This window comes from Lepidochelys kempii, chromosome 9 (genome assembly GCF_965140285.1).
Source record: "Lepidochelys kempii isolate rLepKem1 chromosome 9, rLepKem1.hap1, whole genome shotgun sequence".
Classification (NCBI taxonomy): Eukaryota; Metazoa; Chordata; order Testudines; family Cheloniidae; genus Lepidochelys; species Lepidochelys kempii.
The window spans coordinates 33742180-33768872 of record NC_136388.1 but is presented as its reverse complement, the minus strand read 5'-3'; the positions used below and the strand labels follow the sequence as shown (position 1 = coordinate 33768872).

The 26693-nt window shown below is 41.2% G+C and overlaps 1 protein-coding gene and 1 long non-coding RNA gene across 3 annotated transcripts in view; one reads left to right on the top strand and one right to left on the bottom strand.

The window, feature by feature from the left end:
- The window catches only part of LOC140917316 (uncharacterized), a 75594-nt gene extending 55483 nt beyond the window's left edge, over nucleotides 1-20111 (top strand). Inside the window, exons 3-4 of the long non-coding RNA XR_012160787.1 lie at nucleotides 16560-16669; nucleotides 19932-20111. This is a non-coding gene — a long non-coding RNA (uncharacterized LOC140917316). The remainder of the gene's footprint in view (nucleotides 1-16559; nucleotides 16670-19931) is intronic.
- Nucleotides 1-26693, bottom strand: part of DNER (delta/notch like EGF repeat containing) — a 276274-nt gene that overhangs the window by 21671 nt on the left and 227910 nt on the right. For both annotated transcript variants that reach the window (XM_073359834.2, XM_073359835.2), the window contains exons 9-10: nucleotides 11649-11771; nucleotides 2134-2247 (exon numbers count right to left, since the gene is read on the bottom strand). In XM_073359834.2, the coding sequence (XP_073215935.1) occupies nucleotides 2134-2247; nucleotides 11649-11771 (237 nt within the window). The remainder of the gene's footprint in view (nucleotides 1-2133; nucleotides 2248-11648; nucleotides 11772-26693) is intronic.

The window sequence follows — 26693 nt, the reverse complement described above, 5'->3', positions numbered from 1 at the left end:
CAAGGGCCAGGTTTTTTCTTCCCACTTATCCAGGAATAACTCTACTGACGTCAGTTAAATTATACATAAAACTAGTCTGAGGAGAGAATCAGGCCAAAAAGCCCTTGGTTTTGCAATGTTTTAATATGAATTTCAAATACCAATAATACTGAGAATAATGAAGTCTTGGCTAAAATATTATGTGGTAGATGATGGCATTTTGTCGTCAGGAAATACTAGCATATTTTAGGAGAACTGAATTTTTCAGATATTTCATTGTAATAGCTAAACTTTTACCTCTATTGCTCAACTTCATTTCCTAAAAAGCCCGAAGCAAACATCTTTACTAAAAAATTTTAACATGAGATTTTATTAAAGGGACACCATTATGGGAATTGTAACAAGTGTTGAATGATTAATTTATCATTTTTATACCACTTTGAATTGCCTCACACTATATGATTCCATAAATTTCCTCTCGTGCTTTTTTCTTTAACGTAGCATGCCTCAACGATGCACCTAATTAGGATATCGATCACTTTTATACTATTTACAAGAACGACACCTTCTGGGTATCATCAAACATAAAACAGATTTATTTACACCAGCATTTACAAGTGTTAATCAATTGCAACTCAGTCACATCAGTGTAAAGCTGAAATTGACTGAAATAGAGTTATTCTGGAGAGTACCTCAGAGGTGAATGTTGCCCTATGTATAAAAAGAATATGTGGACCAATATTAAATAACTTCAATACTCAAACTTTACCACAGCACCAGTAATACAGAAGAGAGAAATGAATTCTCCTATCAATAGATGCCTGTGTCGTTAGTAACACAGACCTTCCAGCAGTTCATAGTTTCATAGATTCCAAGGTCAGATCATCTAAGTCTGACCTCTTGTATGACACAGGCCATAGAACTTCCCCAAAATAATTAGATAAACATGCAATCTTGATTTAAAAATTGTCAGTGTTGGAGAACAGATTGAGCTCTGAGTCTACCACTACAAGGCATGTTTTCTCATGTTTAATCATTCTCGTGGCTCTTCTCTGGGCCCTCTCCAATTTATCGACATTCTTCTTGAACTGTGGGCACCAGAACAGGACACAGCGGTGCCAGAGCAGCTGCACCAATGCCAAATATAGAGGTAAAATAATTTCTCTATTCCTAGTTGAGATTTCCCGGTTTATGCATCTCAGGATTGCATTAGCTCTTTTGACTACAGTATCACATTGGGAGCTCTTGTTCGGCTCACTGTCCACCACAACCTACGAAACATCTTGACAGTTGCTGCTTCCCAGGATAGAATCCCGCATTCTGTAAGTATGGCATACATTCTTTGCTCCTAGATGTATACATTCACATTTAGCCATATTAAAATGTACATTTGCTTGTGTCCAGTTTATCAAGCAATCCCACTGACCTGTCCTCTTCATTATTTACCACTCCCCCAATTTTTGTCTCATCTGCCTATTTTATCAGTGATGACTTTTTGTTTTCCACCAGGTCACTGATAAAAATGTTAAATAGTGTAGGTCCAAGAACCAATCCCCATGGGACCACTGGAAACAGACCCCCTTGATGATTATTTGCTATTTCCATTTTGAGACCTAATAGTTTTTAAACCATTTAATGTACATTAATTTTAGTGTGCTTAGTTTGTTAATCAAAATGTTGTGAGGTTCCAAGTCACATAACTACCCTCATTGGCATCATAAGGGGAATATAAAATATAAACTAGTATAGAGTGAAGTAGTTTTCCCTTAAAAAACATGCTATTCTGACAACTAAAACAAGTAATAACTAATGTTAAAGATGGGTCCCAAGTTACAATATTTGGATGTGGATGACACCATAGATAGAGGTGTTCAGATTTAGTGATTTGGTTCGGGCCCCTGTGTTGGTACAATAATTCAAAGCAGTACTGCATTAAAAATTTAGTTTCAGCTGTACTTACATTATTTCCCAGAAGTACAATGCAAGATACTACTGCTATATCATTTCTATCCTCTAAAATGTCCCTTTTAACTTGTTCATTATATGAAAGAATATGGAGACACACAGATTCAGATGCCATATACTTGACATTTGCCTTCTTTTGGACACTGAGATTAACAATTATACTTTTTGTGTTATTTGCAAATTACTTGCCTGTAAATCCAGGTGCACAGATACATGTAGCATTTAGACCTTCACTGTCACAAGTGCCACCATTTTGACAACTGATGTTAATGCAAGGATCTTTGTATAATTCACAGTGCCGTCCTAAGAATGATAAATTAGTGTTATTGACATTATTTGTACTTATGGTTAGTCAGAAATCAGAATGTGGGCTGTCTGCCATATGGAATGAGGGCAATGATTGTTCTTCTCTCAGACACCAACGTTATTCACAAGTAAGTTGCTGAAGACAATTGTAAAGCCAATGCAAGATCAGACTCAGGTCATATGTTTTTATGGTGATTTGGTCTTAAAACATTGGACTCCCCTTCTCATCAAGGCTATGTCACCTCTTCAGGCATAGCAGGCCAGTTCCTGTTCTCAGACAATGGCAGCAAGGGAGTTTCTATGGCTATACAATGGTATAATAAAGAAGCAGGTTGGCCAGCTGTTTAATATTCTGCAATGGAAATAACAGTTGCTATCTTCAGTAACAGTTCCAATTAATATGAAACTTAAAATATAATAAGTACACATTATTAAGCCTATTTTCTCCTTTCCAGTAGGCTCAGATGGACTATGGCTTGTCAAGGCAATAAAAATAGAAACCCCACTTATTCAAACATATAGGTTAACATTATATGATTTTATTTAACTGGCAAGCCCCATCCCTCTTTCCTTGATCTCCTGCCTCAGAACTTGATCTGTGTGAACTCAGTGGTTTCACTCTGCAGCAGTGTGTGAGATCCTTATCTGGCACAAGGTAGAAAAGGATGGTAGATTCCCAACTGGGGTTGGGGAGAGAGGTCAGCTACCACAGTGGTATCATATATTATATCGTATCAGCTCTGAAAACACTACCACATAAGTAGCCTCACTGAGCTCAATGGGACTGTTTTCATTCATAAAGTTACTCATTTTCTTAAGTGTTTATGGAGTCCTACAGGTGTAATGATATAGACTTGTTCAGGATAAATTTAAGCATGCATTGGTGGTTGTTCTATGTAAAAACTGAGTAGTGCATTTGCAGGCTGACCTTTGATCTGTTGGTTGCTTTTGCTTGCATAATTCATCCCCCTTACTTTGTGATCCACTATAATATGCAATATTTTGTATATTATATAATATACAATATGCTGAAATGCTGACTACTCCATGCAGACATAAGGGTACCACTTCACTGATCGTACTGTAGGGTCAAAATGATTAGTTTTAAGTAACTATAAGTAATTAATTTCTGTGGGTAGTTTTGTGAGCTATGCTCACAGACCTTTGTTGGTACTGCCTTTCATTGTCCTGAATAAAGATTACGTACTTTACAGAGGCACCACCAACTTGAAATCTAATCAATTAACAAAACAACAAAACAAAGAATTATTAGTTTCAAATACTACATCTTCATCTGAATCTCCCTGCCAGTACTGTGGTTTTATAGTCACACTTCTCTTTTTTCTCTCTCTCCCTGGTTGCACAAAAAAAAAGGTAAAACAGATTAAACATACAAACGAAAACCATGATACTGAAAGTCCTGTGAAATGCAAAAAATAAATAGGAAAAATTAGAAGAGCAATTACACCCAGTCTCTTTCAGATATTCGTTAAGTTTTCATCTTATGTTTCGTTTGTAAGAGTAGAAGGCAAAAATATTGAGAGAGAAATACACTTTTCAAGTTGATGATGCCCCTTTAACATCAACTCCAATTCAACAGATTGTGCTACCCTTTGCTAACTATGATTATATGTATGATAACATTATTACATTTCTCAGAAATAATAGCCTCAACAAGACACAAATTTATTTCACTTCGGATATTTGCCAGGAATTACAGTCAATGTTAGATCTGAACTCTTTGGCATCAGCTATTTTATAAAAGTATATTAAGAAATTTACTAAATTACAAACTGTTCACATTCACTACAACATGCTTAAAATGAATTTAAGGAAAACATTTTAGCCTTCTGCCCATTCATGATAAATATTACTGGTTTCCCGTTTCAATAATGATATGGCTGAAATGAAATTAATCTAAAAGAACTACTTTGATTAGATGTAATGTATACAGAGAAAGTGTTTTGTGCAATTTCTATCAGTTGTTTTCCTATTTGTATTACTACTATATATTTATGGAAATGATGTATCAAATGATTGTTTTCACCTGACATGCTACAAAAATGATGGATATGCCAGGATTACAGGGGGCACATCTTTATAATCCCAGCAATGAATAGCTCCAGATTCAGTGAGCTGTTTCATGGGTACAAGAGACTGACTTGCTGGAGAAGTGCGGGAAGAGAGAGTAACTTGGAGGGAGGAGGGTAACTGGTTAGGAAGTTAGCTAATGGCTATAGCTACATTAGATTGGTGAGGGACGTGGAAGCATGAGGATTGGAAAAAGGCAGTAAGAGAACTGAAGAGGGTTGGTGGGAAAACTTGGAATAGAGCCTTCTGGGAAAGCAAAGAAAAAAACAATACAAAATTAGTAGATGAAACACAGAATCATAGACACATAGGGCTGGAAGGGACTTCGAGAAGTCATCAAGTCCAGCTCCCTGTGCTGTGGCAGAACCAAGTAAACCTAGACCATCCCCAACAGGTGTTTGTCCAACCTGTGTTTAAAAATGTCCAATGATGGGGATTCCACAACCTCCCTTGGAAGCCTAGTCCAGAGCTTAACTACCCTTATGGAAACATGACACATTTCACCTCCATCACTTCTATGCTTATATCTGTTCCCCTATCTCTTGTCTGTGTGTTTTTTGTTTTTGATCTATTCAGATGGTAATTTCTTCAATTATGGACCTATCTTATGTTTTATGTCTTTGGGTGCTGTAATACAAATTATAAATAATAATAATAATACTATTCTGCAGGCCTGAATGAAAATGAGAATGAGAAGGATTTACATAATTTAGTTGGTAATACATTTGTTTTATGCATACACTGAGTCTTGTTTTACAATGTCCTTTTCAGCTTGTGCTTTATCCTTGCCCATTCAAACAGTATTCCTTATGTCAGAATACTTGGCAAAATTCTGTAAGTCAGTTATGAGTTCTTTTAAGAGCACAGTTCAACATCAGTGTATTATGTTAACCAGCACAGAGAAAGAGGCTACCACATTATTTTGTTCTAACCAGACTTTTACATAGCCCTGGTCTACACTAGGACTTTAGGTCGAATTTAGCAGAGTTAAATCGATGTAAACCTGCACCCATCCACACGATGAAGCCCTTTATTTCGACTTAAAGGGCTCTTAAAATTTTTACTTTCCTTACTCCACCCCTGACAAGTGCATTAGAGCTTAAGTCGGCCTTGCCGGGTCGAATTTGGGGTACTGTGGACACAATTCGACGGTATTGGCCTCCGGGAGCTATCCCAGAGTACTCCATTGTGACCGCTCTGGACAGCACTCTCAACTCAGATGCACTGTCCAGGTAGATAGGAAAAGAACAGCGAACATTTGAATCTCATTTCCTGTTTGGCCAGCGTGGAAAGCTGCAGGTGACCATGCAGAGCTCATCAGCAGAGGTGACCATGATGGAGTCCCAGAATCGCAAAAGAGCTCCAGCATGGACTGAACGGGAGGTACGGGATCTGATCGCTGTATGGGAAGAGGAATCCGTGCTATCAGAACTCCGTTCCAGTTTTTGAAATGCCAAAACCTTTGTCAAAATCTCTCAGGGCATGAAGGACAGAGGCCATAACAGGGACCCGAAGCAGTGCCACGTGAAACTTAAGGAGTTGAGGCAAGCCTACCAGAAAACCAGAGAGGCGAACGGCCGCTCCGGGTCAGAGCCCCAAACATGCCGCTTCTATGATGAGCTGCATACCATTTTAGGGGTTTCAGCCACCACTCCCCAGCCGTGTTGTTTGACTCCTTCAATGGAGATGGAGGCAACAGAGAAGCAGGTTTTGGGGACAAAGAAGATGATGATGATGATGAGGTTGTAGATAGCTCACAGCAAGCAAGCGGAGAAACCAGTTTTCCCGACAGCCAGGAACTGTTTCTCACCCTGGACCTGGAGCCAGTACCCCCCGAACCCACCCAAGGCTGCCTCCTGGATCCGGCAGGCGGAGAAGGGACCTCCGGTGAGTGTACCTTTTAAAATACTATACGTGGTTTAAAAGCAAGCATGTGAAAGGATTAATTTGCCCTGGCATTCGCGGCTCTCCTGGATGTACTCCCAAAGCCTTTGCAAAAGGTTTCTGGGGAGGGCAGCCTTATTGCGTCCTCCATGGTAGGACACTTTACCACTCCAGGCCAGTAACACGTACTCGGGAATCATTGTACAACAAAGCATTGCAGTGTATGTTTGCTGGCATTCAAACAACATCCGTTCTTTATCTCTCTGTGTTATCCTCAGGAGAGTGAGATATCATTCATGGTCACCTGGTTGAAATATGGTGCTTTTCTTCAGGGGACACTCAGAGGTGCCCGTTCCTGCTGGGCTGTTTGCCTGTGGCTGAACAGAAATGTTCCCCGCTGTTAGCCACAGGGAAGCGGGGAGAGTTGAGGGGGTAGCCACGCGGTAGGAGGAGGCAAAATGCGACCTTGTAACGAAAGCACATGTGCTATGTATGTAATGTTAACATCAAGGTTTACCCTGAAAGAGTGTAGCCACTGTTTTATAAAATGTGTCTTTTTAAATACCGCTGTCCCTTTTTTTTTCTCCACCAGCTGCATGTGTTTCAATGATCACAGGATCTTCTCCTTCCCAGAGGCTAGTGAAGATTAGAAAGAAAAAAAACGCACTCGTGATGAAATGTTCTCTGAGCTCATGCTGTCCTCCCACACTGATAAAGCACAGACGAATGCGTGGAGGCAAATAATGTCAGAGTGCAAGAAAGCACAAAATGACCAGGAGGAGAGGTGGCGGGCTGAAGAGAGTAAGTGGCGGGCTGAAGACAGGGCTGAAGCTCAGATGTGGCGGCAGCGTGATGAGAGGAGGCAGGATTCAATGCTGAGGCTGCTGGAGGATCAAACCAGTATGCTCCAGTGTACGGTTGAGCTGCAGCAAAGGCAGCTGGAGCACAGACTGCCACTACAGCCCCTCTGTAACCAACCGCTCCCCTCCCCAAGTTCCATAGCCTCCTCACCCAGACGCCCAAGAATGCGGTGGGGGGGGGGCCTCCGGCCAACCAGCCACTCCACCACAGAGGACTGCTCAAAAAACAGAAGGCTGGCATTCAATAAATTTTAAAGTTGTAAACTTTTAAAGTGCTGTGTGGCATTTTCCTTCCCTCCTCCACCACTCCTTCTGGGCTACCTTGGTAGTCATCCCCTATTTGTGTGATGAATGAATAAAGAGTGCATGAATGTGAAGCAACAATGACTTTATTGCCTCTGCAAGCGGTGATAGAAGGGAGGACGGGAGGGTGGTTAGCTTACAGGGAAGTAGAGTGAACCAAGGGGCGGGGGGTTTCATCAAGGAGAAACAAACAGAACTTTCACACCTTAGCCTGGCCAGTCATGAAACTGGTTTTCAAAGCTTCTCTGATGCGTACCGCTCCCTCCTGTGCTCTTCTAACCGCCCTGGTGTCTGGCTGCGCATAACCAGCAGCCAGGCGATTTGCCTCAACCTCCCACCCCGCCATAAACATCTCCCCCTTACTCTCACAGATATTGTGGAGCACACAGCAAGCAGTAATAACAGTGGGAATATTGGTTTAGCTGAGGTCTAAGCAAGTCAGTAAACTGCACCAGCACGCCTTTAAATGTCCAAATGCACATTCTACCACCATTCTGCACTTGCTCAGCCTGTAGTTGAACAGCTCCTGACTACTGTCCAGGCTGCCTGTGTACGGCTTCATGAGCCATGGCATTAAGGGGTAGGCTGGGTCCCCAAGGATACATATAGGCATTTCAACATCCCCAACAGTTATTTTCTGGTCTGGGAATAAAGTCCCTTCCTGCAGCTTTTGAAACAGACCAGAGTTCCTGAAGATGCGAGCATCATGTACCTTTCCCGGCCATCCCACGTTGATGTTGGTGAAATGTCCCTTGTGATCCACCAGAGCTTGCAGCACTATTGAAAAGTACCCCTTGCGGTTTATGTACTCGCCGGCTTGGTGCTCCGGTGCCAAGATAGGGATATGGGTTCCGTCTATGGCCCCACCACAATTAGGGAATCCCATTGCAGCAAAGCCATCCAATATGACCTGCACATTTCCCAATGTCACTACCCTTGATATCAGCAGATCTTTGATTGCGTGGGCTACTTGCATCACAGCAGCCCCCACAGTAAATTTGCCCACTCCAAATTGATTCCCAACTGACCGGTAGCTGTCTGGCATTGCAAGCTTCCACAGGGCTATCGCCACTCGCTTCTCATCTGTGAGGGCTGCTTGGTATTCATGGGCTTCAGGGCAGGGGAAAGCAAGTCACAAAGTTCCATGAAAGTGCCCTTACGCATGAGAAAGTTTCGCAGCCACTGGGAATCGTCCCAGACCTGCAACACTATGCGGTCCCACCAGTCTGTGCTTGTTTCCCGAGCCCAGAATCGGCGTTCCACAGCATGAACCTGCCCCATTAGCACCATGATGCATGCATTGGCAGGGCCCATGCTTTCAGAGAAATCTGTGTCCATGTCCTGATCACTCACGTGACCACGCTGACGTTGCCTCCTCGCCCGGTATCGCTCTGCCAGGTTCTGGTGCTGCATATACTGCTGGATAATGCGTGTGGTGTTTAACGTGCTCCTAATTGCCAAAGTGAGCTGAGCGGCCTCCATGCTTGCCTTGGTATGGCATCCGCACAGAAAAAAGGCGCGGAACGATTGTCTGCCATTGCTCTGACGGAGGGAGGGGCGACTGACGACATGGCTTACAGGATTGGCTTACAGGGAATTAAAATCAACAAAGGGGGTGGCTTTACATCAATGAGTATTTCAGGCAGGACTTCACGGAGGGTTCCAATAAGAAATGGTGCACCTAAGTAATTGTTCTTATTGGAACAAGCAGGTTGGTCTGGCCTCTGATTGATACATGGCTAGATTTACCTCGCTGCACCTTCTCTGTGTGTGACTGCAGTGTGACCTAGAGGAATGAGTCCCCTAGACGGGGGACGGGGGGAAGCAAATGAGTACAAAACAAATCTGGTCTATTTCTTGTTTTGATCCACTCCATCTATCTTTTACATCTTTGGCTGGCAGCAGTCGGTGCAGAAGGACTGCAAGCCAACCACATCTCATGGCTGCTCAGCAGAAGACAGTGCAGTAGGACTGCCAGCCATCCTCATCTCTTGCCTGCCTGGCAGAAGATGGCACAGTAGGACTGCTAGCAATCCGTATCGCCTGCCTGCTCACCATAAGATGGTTCAATAGGACTGACTGCAGGACTAAAGAGAATGACCTGGTCAAGTCATTCCAAATTTAGTCCCTGCACCCATGTCTGCCCAGGCGCTCCTGGCCGACGTGGCCAGGAGCACCTCGGACATGACGATGACGGCTACCAGTCGTACTGTACCATCTGCTGCCACAAGGCAATGGGTTGATGCTGCTGTGAAGCAATGCAGTACCACGTCTGCCAGCACCCAGAAGACATACGGTGACGGTTACCTGAGCGGGCTCCATGCTTGCCGTGGTATGGCGTCTGCACAGGTAACTCAAGAAAAAAGGCGTGAAACGATTGTCTGCCCTTGCTTTCACGGAGGGAGGGAGGGAACGGGGGCCTGATGATATGTACCGAGAACCACCCGCGACAATGTTTTAGCTCCTTCAGGCATTGGGATCTCAACCCAGAATTCCAATGGGCAGCGGAGACTGTGGGAACTGTGGGATAGCTACCCACAGTGCAACACTCCGGAAGTTGACTCTAGCCACGGTACTGTGGAAGCACTCCGCCGAGTTAATTCACTTAATGCACTTAGAGCATTTTCTGTGGGGACACACACACTCGAATATATAAAACCGATTTCTAAAAAAACGACTTCTATAAATTCGACCTAATTTCGTAGTGTAGACATACCCTTAGACTCCAAATCAGACAAAGGTTTCCAAAATTTACAAACAAAGCATTCAATGTTGCCTGACAATTCTCTCTTGCACCCAAGAAAGATCTCCCTAGAAATTAATGAGCAAATATTTTCAGTGTCCATCTTATGGGCCCAGTTATGCGAACCCTTATGCATTTGAATAATTCGACTCTCGTGAGTAGTCCTATTAAAATAAATGAGACTGATTCTCTACTGCTCTGCACTTTGTAGAGTCACGTACATCAGTGCAAAGTAGGTGTAGGTAATAGTAATGTTCTATACCCACTTTATAGTGGTGTAGGTGACTACACAAAGTGCAAGGCAATGGAAAATCAGGCCTAATGGAACTACTCAAAGTAGAAGGCACAATGCCTTATAAAAAGTGTTTATAGGATTGAGCCTCATGCTGGCATTTCAATCAAATGCAAAAAATTAACTTCCTATAATTTTAGGGGTTAAAACTTTGGGGTTTTTTGGTTTTTTGGCTAGATACACTTGTGGAATTGACAGTTTAACATTAAGTCTAAGCCAATGCACTCTCAAAAAGACCACTGTTTCCATTGTCACTGAAAAGCTGATGGTTAATTCCTCATCCTTGGCCACTGGAATGATGCATTCTTTATCTAGTGCCAAAGAACAGAGCACACATCAATATGAAATATATACTTAGCCTCAAGCAGCAGCTGACTGAGCTTCAGTCAAAAGAGAGAAGGATTTTTTGTTTGTTTGTTTGAGGACATGTTTAATGTTCCTTAAACCACTGCGCTCTCTCTCTCTCTCTGTGTGTAAAAACAAAACATATATATGGTTTACTCTTTTTTACTGAAAACTAAATAAATCTATTCTTAAAATATTCTGGATGAACAAAACGTAAACAATTTTTTCTTTCTTTATTTTACAAAATACTTAGGAAATGTTATATGAAAGCAGAATCTGTTGAATCAGATATGACATTGATTTTAGTGAACATGGAGGAGTGTTTATTGAATTACCATTACTTCTCAATTTTATGATTTGCAAATAAACTTCCAGATAACTGGGTTACATTTGTATTTTTTCACCGCAGAGAGTATTAAATATAGGTGTTTGTTTCTGTGTTTTTAACTAATTACACTAGAGAAAATCCAACAGAAATCTGGGAAGTCCTCCAGGTAACGGTTCCCAGCAACAATTGATTACAAACTATATCCAACAGCCTCTTAAAAAAACTATCACTTTAACTCACATCTTTAAAGGGAACAGAATAAACTAGTATGCCTACAAAGTAATAACCTGAACAAGCAAATCCTTACTCAAATTAATTTTGTTCATATGAGTAATGCCATTGACTTCAGTGGATCTACTTATGTAAATAAGAATTAATCATTTGAGTAACTGGGCGGGATCAGGACCTACTTTAAATTAATTTTCCTACCTTATGCAGTGGCGTACCACAACTTACCTCCTCACTTCATAATTTTGTTATCCAGAAAGAAGGCATTTAAAAGCATGTGGAGTACGCTATACTTACACAACAAGAGGCAAAAACATATTTTACCTTCATATTCAGCAAGGCATACACATTCATAGCTATTGACAAGGTCTCTGCAGGTGGCAGCATTCTGGCAGGGTGCAGAAAGGCATTCATTATATTCCTCTTCACAATAAAGGCCATGGTAACCTAAAGCACATGTGGGAGAAAATGGAATAAACTATGAAATGCTTCCCGATAAAAGGTAACAATTTAGCTATCTTGGATTGTGGGTAGATGGTCATTAATTGAAAGGTATTGTGCCTTTAAGGCTATCAGGCTATCTATTACACAAATAAAATGTATAAAAAAGGGTAGCGAGTCTGATAGCTAGAACTCTAAACATTTATTATATGGTGAACTACAACATTTCCCAGACTACAAAGACAGATGACCAAGACCATTATTGAGACTCTGAAGAAAATGTGTTTTATTGTAGCAGTGAAATAATCCAATAAGTACACAGTCACCAATTTTCATGATTAGCTTTTCCCTGCAGCAATTTCACTGGCTTGGAGTGATGATGATCATGTAATACTACAGTTAGCATTTATGCTGTGTCTTCTAATTCTTAACACTGTGCAAATTCAAAGTGCTGCACAAACATCTAACAATTCAATTTCCGCAGTACTCATGGGAGGTAGGCAAGTATTATAGCCTGATTCTGCCCATGGAGCAAATGGAAGCATAGAAAGGCTATGCAACTTGCTAGTGACACAACAGGATGAGAAATCATGAGTTATGTAATCCACTTGACCATCCACTATTTTGCATGGTCTAGTGGATCATGCAGTCATCTGTCTTAATAGTAGTTGCAATGTCTTTTTCAACATACCGCATTAGGTCAAAGAAGCATTTTTTTCAAATCAGATAATAAGATAAATAAGATCATTAGTGTAGTATGGGGATAGACTAGCCAGAATAAAGAGTTACAAGAGTTTTGCTTTATAAGACTGATTACAAAAGCATTATCACAGCTTCCTCCCTGACCACTATACTATGTTTTGCTCTGGATCTATGCACATAATTCATAATATGATTTGTATACAAAGAACAGAAAAGTATATATTGTACCTTCTGTTTCTTGATTTTCCTGGCCAATTTACTACTGCAGTGGCTCTCAGCCTTTCCCGACTACCGTACCCCTTGCAGGAGTCTGGTTTGTCTTGTGTACCCTAAGTTTCACCTCACTTAAAAACTACTTGCTTACAAAATCAGACATACAAATTCAAAAGTGTCACCGCACACTATTACTAGAAAATTGCTTCTTTTCTCATTGTTACCATATAATTATGACATAAATCAACTGGAATATAAATACTGTACTTACATTTCAGTGTACGGTATATAGAGCAATATAAACAAGTCACTGTCTGTATGAAATTTTAGTTTGTGTTAACTGAGTTAGTGCTTTTTATGCAGCCTGTAGTACAACTAGGCAAATACCTAGATGAGTTGATGTACCCCCTGGAAGACTTCTGCATACCCCATGGGGTATGCGTACCCCTGGTTGAGAACAGGTGCACTACCATATCCTATATTACTTATATATAGAGCTACAAGAGTGTGCAGTATTTTACACATAATTTTCTATTCAATACAAAGAAACTCTTTAAATTATTTTTAAAAATTGTTTAAATTTCCTCTTTTTTGACCCAATGTATTTATTCATTAGGGAAAAGTTCCCCTTTCCTCTCTTCCTGCTGTGTATTACAATCTGTATTTAAAATGCAGGGCCCTCCATCTTCAGTATATTTTATTTATTAAACATATTTCTACTTTTCTCCTAGTTCAGTAGTCTTATCTAATTTTATAGCCAATTAAGGCATATGCAAGATAGAACTGATATAGGCATTCTTCCATTGCTATTTATATTTAATAAGCAAAAAGAATTATTTAAATGCAGCGATAAGATGAAAATTTACATTTGTTCTCTCCCTATTAATCAAGCTTTAGGTCAGGAGAATTTAAATACCCCAAGTGTGTTTGACCTTTTACTGAATTGAAGTGGTATTTTCTACAATGAAAAAAGCAACAGCTAATTTACTGAACTCAAGTTGTTTTCCTTTTAGTACTACATAATTATCTTGCTTTCTTACCTTTGGGGAAAAATATGGAGGGTAAATGATGGTGGTTTTTATTTTGTTCAAGAGATTATTCTGAAGACTTTTTGATTTCTTTGAAAGACAGAAAGAGTTCATTTTCTGTAACTGTGTCTCTCTTTCGTAACATTTACAATTCGTTTTGGAAATTAAGTCAAGTTGTAGAATGAACAGACTTTGGTATTTTCTTACCACATGCATTAAACCACTTGCTGTGTTCTATGAAATGACTGATAAAATGAATGCTAAGGACTCAACTGTCGTTCCGCAACAAGTCATGAGTAAGGAGCAATGCAAGGTTGTGCTTCCCCAGGAAAGCAGAGCAAAGACAATCTTGTGACCTTGCTCCAGGGAGGAAGTAATCTGCTCCATCATGATAGTTAGTGCTGATTACTTCCTCATCTGTACTGGCCAATGCATTCGGCCTTAGCTCCACCTTGTCCCTGCCCCTGCTCACTCACCTTTATGGGAGGGAGAATAGACACCTTGCAGAGGCTGCTCTTGCCTCCTCCCCCACCCCCAGGGTGATGAAAATCCCCCCCTGTGCAGGTGATGAGGGAGACTTCTGCCCTCCTGCTCTCTTGTGCATGCGGGTAAAGTGGATCACACATGAGCCATAAAGGTTGTGATATTCTCAACACCACCAAAATTTAACGAACAGCCCTGAGCACCCAACTCTCCATTCTTTGACTAGGGTTTTTCCCTCAATAAAGAGTGAAGAATGGACTTTGAGTCTATGATAATGCTACTCTTTTTAGCCCATGTTCTCAAATACTGCAGTACACTATATTCTTATTATGTACATCCACTATCATAAGGTTTTATTAGTATTTATTAAGCACTGAATGTTCTCAACACTGTACAAGACTCGAGTGCAAAAAGTTCCTGTTCTGTAACAATATAAACAAAATTATTTTAGAAATTTGTTTGGCGCTTTGATCTATCTTTCCTACTGTCTTGGTGTTCAGCTGGCTGTGAAGAGTGTTTTCAGAACAAATTCAAAAACCTTGGCAGTTAGAAATTTTGGCATTTCATTTTAATTTTGAAGTATTTGTTCAGATTTGGAAACAAAAATAGCCTGGTGAAATTTCACCAGTTTTGAGTGGAAATTGGCTCATTCACTCAGACCTGATCAAATTTCAAATGCTCTTGAAATTTTATTCTGACGAAGACCAATTTTTACATAAAACCTGTAATTATACATGTTTTGAAATTAAAATCATTGTTTCACAAAAGGCATGTAGAGTTCCATGGAAAAACCATATGCCACAGTACTTAATACTGCATGTTATAAACACATCTTTTCTCCACAACCACTCTAATTTCCAATGTGTTGCCCCTCTGAGATATCACAGCATCTTTTCCACTGAGCTCTAATGTGTAACTGGAATACGACACTATGAAAACTGTTTTGTAAATTATAATACAGTACTGGGTATCACAGGCTCAGGAACTAGAGGTGCAGGGGGTGTTGCAGCACCCCCAGGTTGTACGTGGGGCTGCTGGCCCTGCACCCAGGCCTCCATTCCCCAGCCCAGGGTTTGTGTCCCAGCCGCTGGCACTGCTCCACAGCCTCTGGCCCCATGCCTGGGGCTCCGATCCTGGGGCCCCGCGCCCATGCCTCCACTCCCCAGCCCTGTGCCTGGAGCTCGGGTCCTGACCACTGGCCCTGCGCCCTGGCCTCTGGCTCTGTGCCTGGGGCCAGCACCCAGGCTCTGCTTTTGGGGCGCTGGCCCCACTCCCCACCCACTGGCCCCATGCCCAAGGACCGGTGCCCGGCCCCCCCACTCCCAGGGCCCCAGCCGATGGCCCCGCAGCCAGGGCTCTGCTACTAGCTCCGTGCCCGCCCTGACCCCTGTCCGGGACCTACTAGCAGCCTTTGCCTCCTGACCCGGAGACACGGCACTGCTCCCAGCCCCAGCTGCAGGGGGAGGGCGGACGGGGTCAGGGGCTGGCTTTCACAGCCACTGCTGGGTGTTAAAGCAGTGATTGTATACTTTATAAAGTCTTGAATCACTTGTTCGTTACATATAGTTATAAAAACGATGATTAAAGAAATAACTGGAAAAGAGGTCTCAAATATCAGTGCGTATGTAACAGTTCACAACGTGTGGGCTCTCCACTGTATTTTACATTTTATCAGAGACATCTTCAGTCTGTTGTGAAAACAGTACTGCATTGCAGGAGTGTTGTTTCTTTTTTCCCCCACAAAGAAGAAAGTGCAAAAGGCACAAGATTCTGATCTCAATTAATTGGTCTCAATTTAGAGCAACCAATCTTCTGGTCCAAGATTTTGCCAACTCAAGGATAATTTAAAAAAAAATGAAGTATATTGAGATACTACAGAGCAAGCTTCCTTTCCCACCGTTACATCTTGTGGTTGCCTGAGACTGAGTGCAGTGCTTTCAGGTGCTATCCTGTGCATGCAGTAATCTCCCAAGTAAATCATTTAGGCAATCAGACTGTTACCTTATTACGAATTTTTTGAGACTCCTGTTTTCCGTACATTTCAGCCCTTTAAGACTGAAGAATTAACGATTTCCTCTGTGTATATTATTCTCAACCATGTCAGCTTACTTGTGATACATTGTATTGTTTAGATAGTAACATCTTTAGCCAATACTTATATCACAGAAATGGCTGGTATCTAGCAGATTTTAAAAATGGTACACGGGACATACTTATGCTAAACATACATGTACTTAGACATTTTAAGCATACATATTTTCAAGTGTTTGTAATTACGTTTTTCTTGGAGGAAATATTCTGAATTGCATGATTAAACAATTGACTTCTGAAAATCAGTATTCACCTCCTTTTCATTAAAATATGACAGGTCACTTGCTGTTCTGAACTACAGTAAATGGTGGATTGTCTGCAACTTGAAGTACTTAAATCAAGACTTATGTAACTCAGCCAGATGTTATGGGCTTATTACATGATCAGGTGAGTGAGGTTCAAGAGAACAGACAAGATGATCATGATGGACCCTTCTGACTTTAAAGTCTATGAGTTTATGTCATCAAATACCACATACAATATGGAAAAGATGCCTTTTTTTGCCCACTAGAGGGTGGATTGTGCCTATGCACTCTATATGAATGCTCAGAGGGAAGGCATACAGTGTTTTCCTGTTACCAAGAGCCTGATTCTAGTTGCATTGCAGAGAAGAGTAAAACTCTGCAATGGGATCAGGCCATTGCTACTGCAGGGAAAGGTGATATTTTCATTTTCCTCCCATGAAACTAGGATGCATCATACAATTCTTAGCAAATCGTCCTGTTTTGTGTTATTGTTCTTTAATATGCTCTGAATGCATTAAGGATGCTTATACTGTTTCTACATGTATCCTCTGAAATCTATATACATCACTTTGCAGTCAAAGAGATGAAATGAATACACTGACCCGAGAGGAATCGTCTGTTGATAACTTCATCTGTCTCTGGCCTATTAAAATTCTGCTGATTTTGTGTCAGAATCAATTAAAAAAACTGATTTCATCTTTGCGCTTGTACAGTGCACAGCTTATTCTATGTGTGACAGACAAAAACAATGAATAATATCTGCATTATCCAGCAACTCTAACTGCTGGTCATCAGTGCAATGTTCTTCAGTGCCGTCTCTGCTGATGAACACCGTCAGTGATACAGTTTATGTTTTATAGGCAAAACGGGCAACTGAACTTATAACTCTATTTTTCCCAGGTGAAGGCAGAACTTGAACATGCATTCAACAGCCACATCTTATGTGGGCAGGCAGGGCATAATGATGTGTATGTGCCCCCTACTCCTGCTTAGATGTGTCCTCTTTTCCACACTCCTTTCCCCTCACCCATCCAGGAGATGGATGAAAAATGGGAAAAATATTCTGGAAAAATCTGTCCCTGATTTTCATTTTTAAAAAATTTGAAATTCATTATTTTCTAACCAGCTTTACCCAAATCCTTACACCTCTTTTTCCCTACTGGCTGTCCCCTTTCCTCTGCCATCCTCCCTCACAAAGACAGATACCTACCTCTTTCTTTCCCCAGGATGCCCAAATCCTCCTTTCTCCTTCTCAAACACCCTCTTCCTTCCAAAGTCACTCACAGCCCTTCCCACACATTTGCATTCGCTGAGTCTCATATGCACATCAAGGTCTCTCTCACACATACCATCTCCCCTTCTCAAACCTCCTAGGCTCTCTCACACAGACTTCCCTGGGGGCTCATACCCCACCCACTCTAACCTGATCCATAAATGGTGAGGAGTCCAGGCAAAGTGCCTAGAAGAGGCTGGGATCATTGACCCTTACATAATTCATAAACAGAGAGGAGTCCTGTCCAACTGGCTTGCAGGAGCTGGGGCATCTCTGCCCCATGTATTTTGCAGCATGGCCTGCAGGCAGCTCCTTTCCTAGGTGAGCTGCCTCTGTAGACAACCATTCTCAGAAGGGCTATGGGAGTCAGACTGGGGAGGGTACAAACATAGCAGCTCTCACCACCCTCTTCTCAATTTCTGCACTCACGGGCCAATGAAAGGCAGGGGGAGAAGTAGCTGATGAGGGACAAGGGGAAAAACTCTTGAAGCTTCTCTTAGGCTCCAGTTCCTCAGGAACCACACCTTTCCTCCCTCCCTCCCCTGACTTAATGACCCCAAGCACTTCGAGACTTCAGCACAACAGCCACACCTCTGTGTGCTGGCCTAATGGGGTACAGTACAATAAAACTCTGCTTTGCTTGGCATAGTGCCCTTTCATATAAACTTTATCCTAAAAGACGTCCCAGAATTACATGTACAATAGGAGCTGCAGAGGAAATAAGAGGTATAGCTGAGGAAGACACGATGTGTGGCGTGGTCTGATAAGCTCAGAAATTAAACAGTGATTCAATAAGACAGAGAGATACAGGGAAGCTTCTCCAGTTGAGAAAGGCAGGCTCACCAACACTGGCCAGATTGTGCAAAACAGGCTGCGAAAAGGGCTGTGAGATAGCTGGCAGCTGGAATTACCCTGCAGCCATCACTGCCAAGGTCTTGAGACTGGTCTGCCCCCAGAGAGAGGGGAGAGAGAAGAACAGAAAAGAACTGCTGCAACTACAGGAAATGTTGCAGCTGCCCATTCTGAAGCACTGAGACCAGCCTACCCCCAGCTACAAACCTGCAGGAAGGAAAGGCAAAGAGTAGAAGAGAAACACCCCTGGCTATTATCAATGAAGTTGCTGCCCCCTGGTTCACTTTTCTCTTACTCTTTTTAAAAAAATGTTCTAATGATGATATAATTTATATATTTTGGTGACGGAGATGTATATCTGAATGTGTGTGAGCATCTTATATCCATGTCTGTACATGTGGGATTATAGTGTGTGTGCTACCTGGGCACATTATTTTTATGTATTATCCAGGGGTGAAATCCTGGCGCTACTAAGCTCACAACCAAAACTCCCATTGACTTTAATAGGGCCAGGATTTCACACTAGCACTTTGGCAACCCATCTTGGAGTTGATACTTAGTTTCCCCTAATATCTATATACCTTATTTTCCAACTGGATTTCAAACGCCAAATCCTTATAATTCATATAATGTCTCCAAAGCAGAGACAAGAACAAGAATGGAGGTTCCTTAAATAAATTATTGGTAGAAATTCCCATTGCATATAGAAGAGTGACAGACTATATCAGGACATCATCCATGGTACTACAACCCTCACTGCAATCCCATCTTGCTGTTGCTGCTCTAAAAGCTGTTCAAGTAGCAGATAAGATTTCTACAACTATCGAGCCAACTTATGTCAAAGTTTCATTGGAAAGGCTACTTTCAGCCATTCATGGTTTATAAATCAAAAAGTTTTAATTCTTTTGCATTCAAAATAGACACTGCTACCCAATAAGATAATTCAGTTTGAAAGTAGGATTTAAAAGATTGGAAAAGGTCATTACAAATTGGAAAAAAAATAGATTTTTTTTGTTCTATGTTCTATGAAGTCAACAGAAAGGCTCCATTTGATTTCAGTAGACTGAATCAGGCCACAGATGAGCAGAGCACCAAAACGTTCATAAGAGTTTTAATAAGGATAATTCTTTAACATGTAGTAAGCTTAACACCTTGAGAAAGTTCAGCTGGACTGTATTTTTTCAGTATCTCTATGAGACACATTAATGGCTACTCATACTTCACTGGTAAACTCTCTGAAAGATTTTAATTCTCCCCTTTATGTTGCAATGATTTTTAGACCCTGATCCTGCAGATGTATCCATGCAAGTAGAGCCCCATGGAGCCAGTGAGGCTTCACATGGATGCCTGGATTTGACCCTTTGATTCCAACTGTAGAACGTGGAGCTGAACGGGTAATGGAGTTTCTAAGCCTACTAATAAATTAGCTTTTTTCTCTTGTACTGTGATTATTGCAATTTCATCCCCTTTTGATAGAGAGCATATAACTCAGGTAATGTGTGTGTGTATGGTTTTTTGGGGGGGAGAGAGACGGAAATATTTCATTTAATAGGAAAATTCTTATAGTCAAAGGCACTTCAAGGGCTATTCAAGCTGGATGATAAAAATTGTTTTTGGTCAGGGTTGAACTTGCAGCCTTAGTTTTGTCCACTTCAGTCCTGTTCCCAGCAAAGCTAAGGGTGTACAAAAGTCAAAAACAATACATTTTCTTTGTCAATAATGGCAGGAAAGATTTTCTGATAACTCAGATTAGAAAGGCTTTGTGTAAGTCATTTGGAGACTGGTTCTGATGCTCAACTTTCTGATTTATCACAGTTTCAATGGGCATGAATGCAGTTTAGTGTTTGTCTGTTAAGCCTGATGTAACTAAAAATAACATTAGTGCTTCCTGAAATATAGTCACCAATCTTGCAATTGGATCCATGCAGGCAAGTCTATGGAGCTCCTATAGGGTACATATACTGAAGTTCTATTTATATATAACTTAGAAATTGGGGATAAGTATGTATCGATATTTTACCTCCGAGATAAGAAAAATATTCTACAAAGCATCAAGCTGGTTTTAAAAATTAATTTACAATGTTAGGTCTTAATCTAATGTATTTAAAAAAATTCTCTCTTATAATAAAAATTCTACTATAACAAGCCATTAGAACAGTGGTTTTCAAACTTTTTGAGCTGAGCCCCCCCTTTGAGTTACAATTATTGGTTGTGCTCCCCCAATCCAAACAAAAAGAGGTGAATCAGGGGGTGGAGGGGGTGCTCCCTCCTTGAGCCCCATTGCACTGGGATGAAGCCTGAGCTGCCTGGCATTGTCAATCGCTGCCTCCACCCCACCCCCGAACATACCTCCATGCCCTAAGAGGAGCACCCCATAGTTTGAAAAACTCTGCATTAGATAATGCAAGCTATTCTTATCTGTCCCAGTCTTGCAATAATGACAGCCAGCATTAAAAACGCCATCAATATTAAACGCTGGTTTGAGAGTGCTCTTCAGATTGTGCAGCTACGTAAGTGTCATAGCTATCATTTTTCACTCTTCCATGCTGCACACTGGCCAGAAAAGATGGAAACCAAGCTTCCTACAAGGCAAAGACATTTCACAGTCTTTAGGCTAAATGAAGCAGTTTAAAATTCCTCTCATGTGTAATTTCTGAGGCAGAAGTAACAGAGATGAAAACCCAGCTAACAGCATATGTCTAATGGTGAAAAGAGAGGGCATAAAGGAAGGACAGCATCGAGGTTGCAGATGAGAGCAAAACTCTGTGGTTCTTTTGTCTCTGTAATTAAGATGTGATAACTCCTCCTAAGTACCTCAAAACCAGAATTGTTCCTGAGATCAAATGTAAGAAAATGAAGTAGAACTTATGGACTCGGAAGTTCTGAAAATGAGATTAAGTTTCAGATAAGCTACATAACATAAGGAGATAGGTATACAGGTTATGACTATGAATGTATGCATGCATATAGGAGTAGAATATTGTAATTGTAACTATGCTGCAACTACAGCATCATCTCATAGTAGGGTTGCCAACACTGTATTTTAAAAATAAAGGACTGTTTTCTTAGCACCCTGGCCCACCCCTCCTAATTATCATTATTAGTATTAATAATAATAAGCAGTACTCACCTACATTCACTCAGCAACTCCCAATCTTCTTGTGCAGAGATGAAAAAATAAGGGACTGTTGACAACCCTACCTCACACCAGTAGGGGGGAAGCAATCAAGCAGGGAGGGGCACCTCCCAGGTAAGCTGTTAACAGGAAACCAATTCCCAGTCCCTAACCTTGCACAACCCAGGAAAAGACAACGATGGACCATTCAAGTTAATGAAAAAACACTGAAGCTGAAAAGAAAACCCGAGTCTTGGAAAACTAAGAAAGGAGAGAGTTTGCCCCACTCCGTGTAACCATGAATTATCATCGTCCAAGAGAAAGGGGGAAAATGAAAACCCTGTTAAAAGGGAAGGGGGTTTGAGGGTAAGAATTTCAATAAATTGAGAGCCAGTATCTAAGTGGGGTGCTGTCTGTGAAACACTGGATCCCCTCTAGGACAGATGGCATGCTAGGAAACTGTTCAGAGGCAATAGGTCACTTGTGATGGAAAAGGGAATTTAGCTATCATAGAAGTGCAAAGCCTGAGATGGCATCTTTATGTTTATTTTCTGTGTCACTGCTCTGTGTTTGCTCTCCCTTACTATTTCACCTTTGAATCTCTGATTTTTCTATTAAACAATCTTTTTGTTTATTTTTACCCCAAGCAGGTCTCTGCTGTGCAAACTGTGTGGTGTGTGTGCGCCAAAGTGAACTGATAACTGGCAGCAGGTTTCACTCCTTTTGGGAGTGACAGACCAGAGGGGAAAAGTCCAAGCGTCTGGTAGTTAAGAACTCAGGGAGAAGGAGATGGGGGGACTCAGGACTGAAAGGTGTTTCTGAGGATGCTCTGCAACAGTAACTAGGGTAGTGGATGCCAGAGTTGAGACCTCTATGCCTGCAGGCTGGCTACTGGTATCAGAGCTCTGAGCCATAGCAGTATAGCAATAAGGCACACCAAGTTACAAAGCAGGGGTTACAGAACTCTTTACTAGTCTGGGTAATCCTTGAAAAGTCACAGTATCTGAGACACATTATATGTATCCAACTGTATCTATAAGAGGAATACTCCTATATGAAATAATGGGCTGTGAGCCTGGAGACCATAGGTTTGTTCTCCTCTACCTGGCTTAAATACATAGCACTTGACTGGGACAGTGTAAGAGATCACTCCTGTTTCATTCTACACTAACCACTGCTTACTGGAGGACAGCGTTCCTCAGGGCAATGCTAGTGAGCTACTGAGCCTTTCGCCTGTATGTCACCTGTCTGCATATAGCCAACTCTGTAGGGGATTACCAGGTGTTTCCATCTAATGGATGTTTGGTGGCCCTTATATGAGAGGAGTTTGGAAAGTCTCAGTTCCAGCTCCCATATAAGAAGCTCACGATCATGCTTTGCACAGAATGGCAAACTCAGAGAGGCCCAGGATTGTGGGGGCCTGGGAAGCTGAACTAGCCCTTCTATCCCTATAGTAAGTCTCCTCAGATCAAGACTGAAGTATGCTGGCAAGGCATGGCCTCTTGGAAGTCTGCCCTGCTGCTGCCCTGTAGATAAGCAGGGGATTAAATTCGCTAGGGCTGTCAATCTTATCCCTTTCATCAACACCACATCCACTTAAGTTTTTAAACCTGAAGTTTATGGCCGTATGCAAACCAGCTCCTTAAACACTTTGCATAAAATATCACACATGGAGCTACAAAAAACATCTGAGCTACTGACTTCCATCTGAAAGACCTGTACTTAATTTCTGGGTCTGGACTACTACTTCCATGGGTCCAGTCTGGCAAAACTTTGCCCATGTGAGTACTGTTTAAATAAAAATAGGTTTCCACAACATAAAAGAACTGCGGAATGAGAAACAAAAAGCCCACAAATAGATTTACACAGCTAGTCTCAAAAGTAGTGATTTTTTCATTTATTTCTCCACAGAGAATTCAAACCCCCTAGAGTGCAGGGGTTTGGGTTGATCTGACATGTTTGCCCATGGATCATGCACAGGTAGAATGTGGCACTTAGCATTGCAGTTTGTAACCCTAAAGTATATTTGTTTCCTATCAGTAGCTGAAAGATAACCTCCCAGAGCATACATACTACTGACATTTTAATACCTACATCTTTAGTTCTGACATGCATCAGGAACTACTGAAAGATCAAAAGGTTTATTGAAGCATTGACACCCTTTGATCACAACGAACCACTCTCCTTTTTGGCCAGTTCTGCAGCTCTCCTTTTCCCCCCACTACCCTCTGCTTCACCTGCAAGAATGCTTCTTCACTCTGTCCCATCTGCTGGTAGCATGCATTGGCTGGAAAAACTGCGTTTTTGTGTTAGCCTGGTGAACTAAGCTGCTAACAGAGTACTGGCCAGACAGTCAATTTATGGGGTACTGCTGCCAACCTATCCAGTTCCTCCTGCTACTCTTGCTCCCTCCCTCACTGGATTTTCTGGTGTCTCCTCCATATCCACACAGTTGATTCCCACTCCCATTCATTCCTTATGGGGAAAAAAATCAGGAATGAAGGGGTTAATATTAAAATCTCATCAATTTCCTAGTTCTATCAAATGAAGTTCGAAAAAATAAAACCTGGCAGGTTCTCCGATCTGAAATCAAAAAAAGATATTTGTGTCAGATGTGGAAATAATTAGTAACCTAGTACGAGTTTTAGTTTTCACCTTTTATTAGGCTTGTTGCTCTTCAGCTAGATACCCAGTTTAACTTATTCTCATGGGATTCCTCTATTATGCAAACTAACAATAAACTTTGAAGGATGTAATTGCTTTATGACTGGAAAATTGAAATTGAGAGACTTATCTTCACCTCCATTCATATCAGATGCTAGGAAATAGCAAAGCTATTTTCTCAAATAATGCCATTCACCAGTCCCAAAGACAACTGGTGTCCCCTGGACAGTGTCCACAGGACACTTAAGTCTACCAGACAGCAAGTGAACCCGGGCGTAACACTAATGTGGCATAGCCTCATCTTCCATTTGATATCCCCATTTTTCTCCCTCTGAATGGAATTGTGTAATTTCACTATAACATTGCAAAATTCCCAGCACAGGATTTAAACTGGCTTCTATTGATTTGTGAAAAAACTATGTCATCTGTTGCGATATCCAAAGACTTTGTGTGATGGTTCAAATCCATATTTTTGCTGCTAATCTGTGACGATTATTTCAACATATTCTAATTCATATAAAAGTGCTGCAGTACTGTATCTGGAAGCAATTGTTCAGTCGCACTATTCATCAGAAACTGCTCAAAATTCTTCGTAGTGCCCCAAGAGACTGGCAGTTAATTGTATCATCCATACAATGGTGATTGTCCAAAAAGAATTCATAAATTGGGAAGTTTCTTGGTTCCTCAATCAACAATTTTTACCAGTCTTACAAGATGCCAGTACTGCAGACTGGGGATCTCAGACAACAATTCACTCTTGTCAGGGAAAATGGCCATTTATCCAAATTTCACCACACCATAAAATTATCTGAAACTGGAAGCAGCAGGCAAAACATGATCTTTCTTCCTCACAACACCAATAATCAGTCAGCCAATTAAACCAAAATATTGCCTTTACCTTTCTTTTGTCCTAAACTGCATCATTCCAAATCTCTCCATTGGCAGAGCAATAAGGTGGTATAACAACAGACTTCAGAATAGAGAAGCTGAAAAGCTCTTTTCATGATTTACACAGACCAGAGGAAGGACATGAAAACATCAAAAATGTTACCACTCAAACTGGGGATCAATAGCTGAATGTGGTCCCATGGAATCTGAGCTCACTTTCTTTTGCTTTGCTCCCAGGAGCACTAGCATATTTCAGGCAATATGACACAGTACCACAAGGAGGGCTAAATAGTTGAAGATTTATTTGCAAGTCTCAGTTCTAGCTCCCACATCACAAGCTCATCATCATGCTTTGCCCTGACCATTCGGGATCAGCTTATGAGATCCCTCCATATCTGGCCAAGAAACCAGGGAGGGAGGAGAAAAAAAAAGGTGAAAGAGGAGAAACTCCCCGTTTTCCTAGAAGTCAAGAGAGATGATGAGAGAACAGATATTGTGCTGACTGGAGCTGCAGATATAATAATTTGTAATAATAAATAATAATAAATAAGCTGCCATTTGTGCATCATAGCATTACATCAACATATAATGATGTTGGTATGGCGAGGCGATGCTACAATGCAAACGTCATACTGCACTACCAAGATGTCACGCTGGCTCTTTTCAATTACATCACTGATTTCTAGCCCAGCAAAGCTGAGTACATCTGCCCTGAAATATGTTCATCTTTAGATAAATAAACCAACCATTAAACAAGTGTATATGTTTGTTAACAAGATTCCTCTGCAAGGAATCAAAAGAAAGTAGTTCTGCACATTTCAACCTATGATCCTAAGTGGTCAACAGAACACCACTTTGCCTGTTATGAGGTGGAAGTTTTTTCTTCTGCAGACGCAGTTTTCAAGTGTACAGTTTTGCAAACTGTACTTTCTCAGGATAGATTCACTTTAAAATGCTACAAAAATGTTGTCTCCCTTGATATTGCCTTAATTCTTCATTCCCTGTGCATCTTCAAACATGAAACCTGGATTGCTGCTTGCTATTCTGCAAGGTTAGTTGATAGCAATGAGGAAGAGGGGATATTTTTTCCTTTTCTGTATTTTTGTCTGGACGAATCTTCTCTATATTAGCCTGAACAGTTCTGTTTACGTAGTTATCACTGTTGGAATATGCTGTCAGCAATTTCTTCTTATGATAAAATCTGTGTATACAGAAATTGCAGAGGGGGGCAACAACCCGCACAGGCTGCTCGGGGTAGCTTACCCACAACTTCTAGATTACTGACTATCATTATGAGGAGAAACAATTACAGAAAGGGGGGAAAAAATCTCATTTTTTATGCAATCCAGAAACTACTTATTTCTTGCCTATATA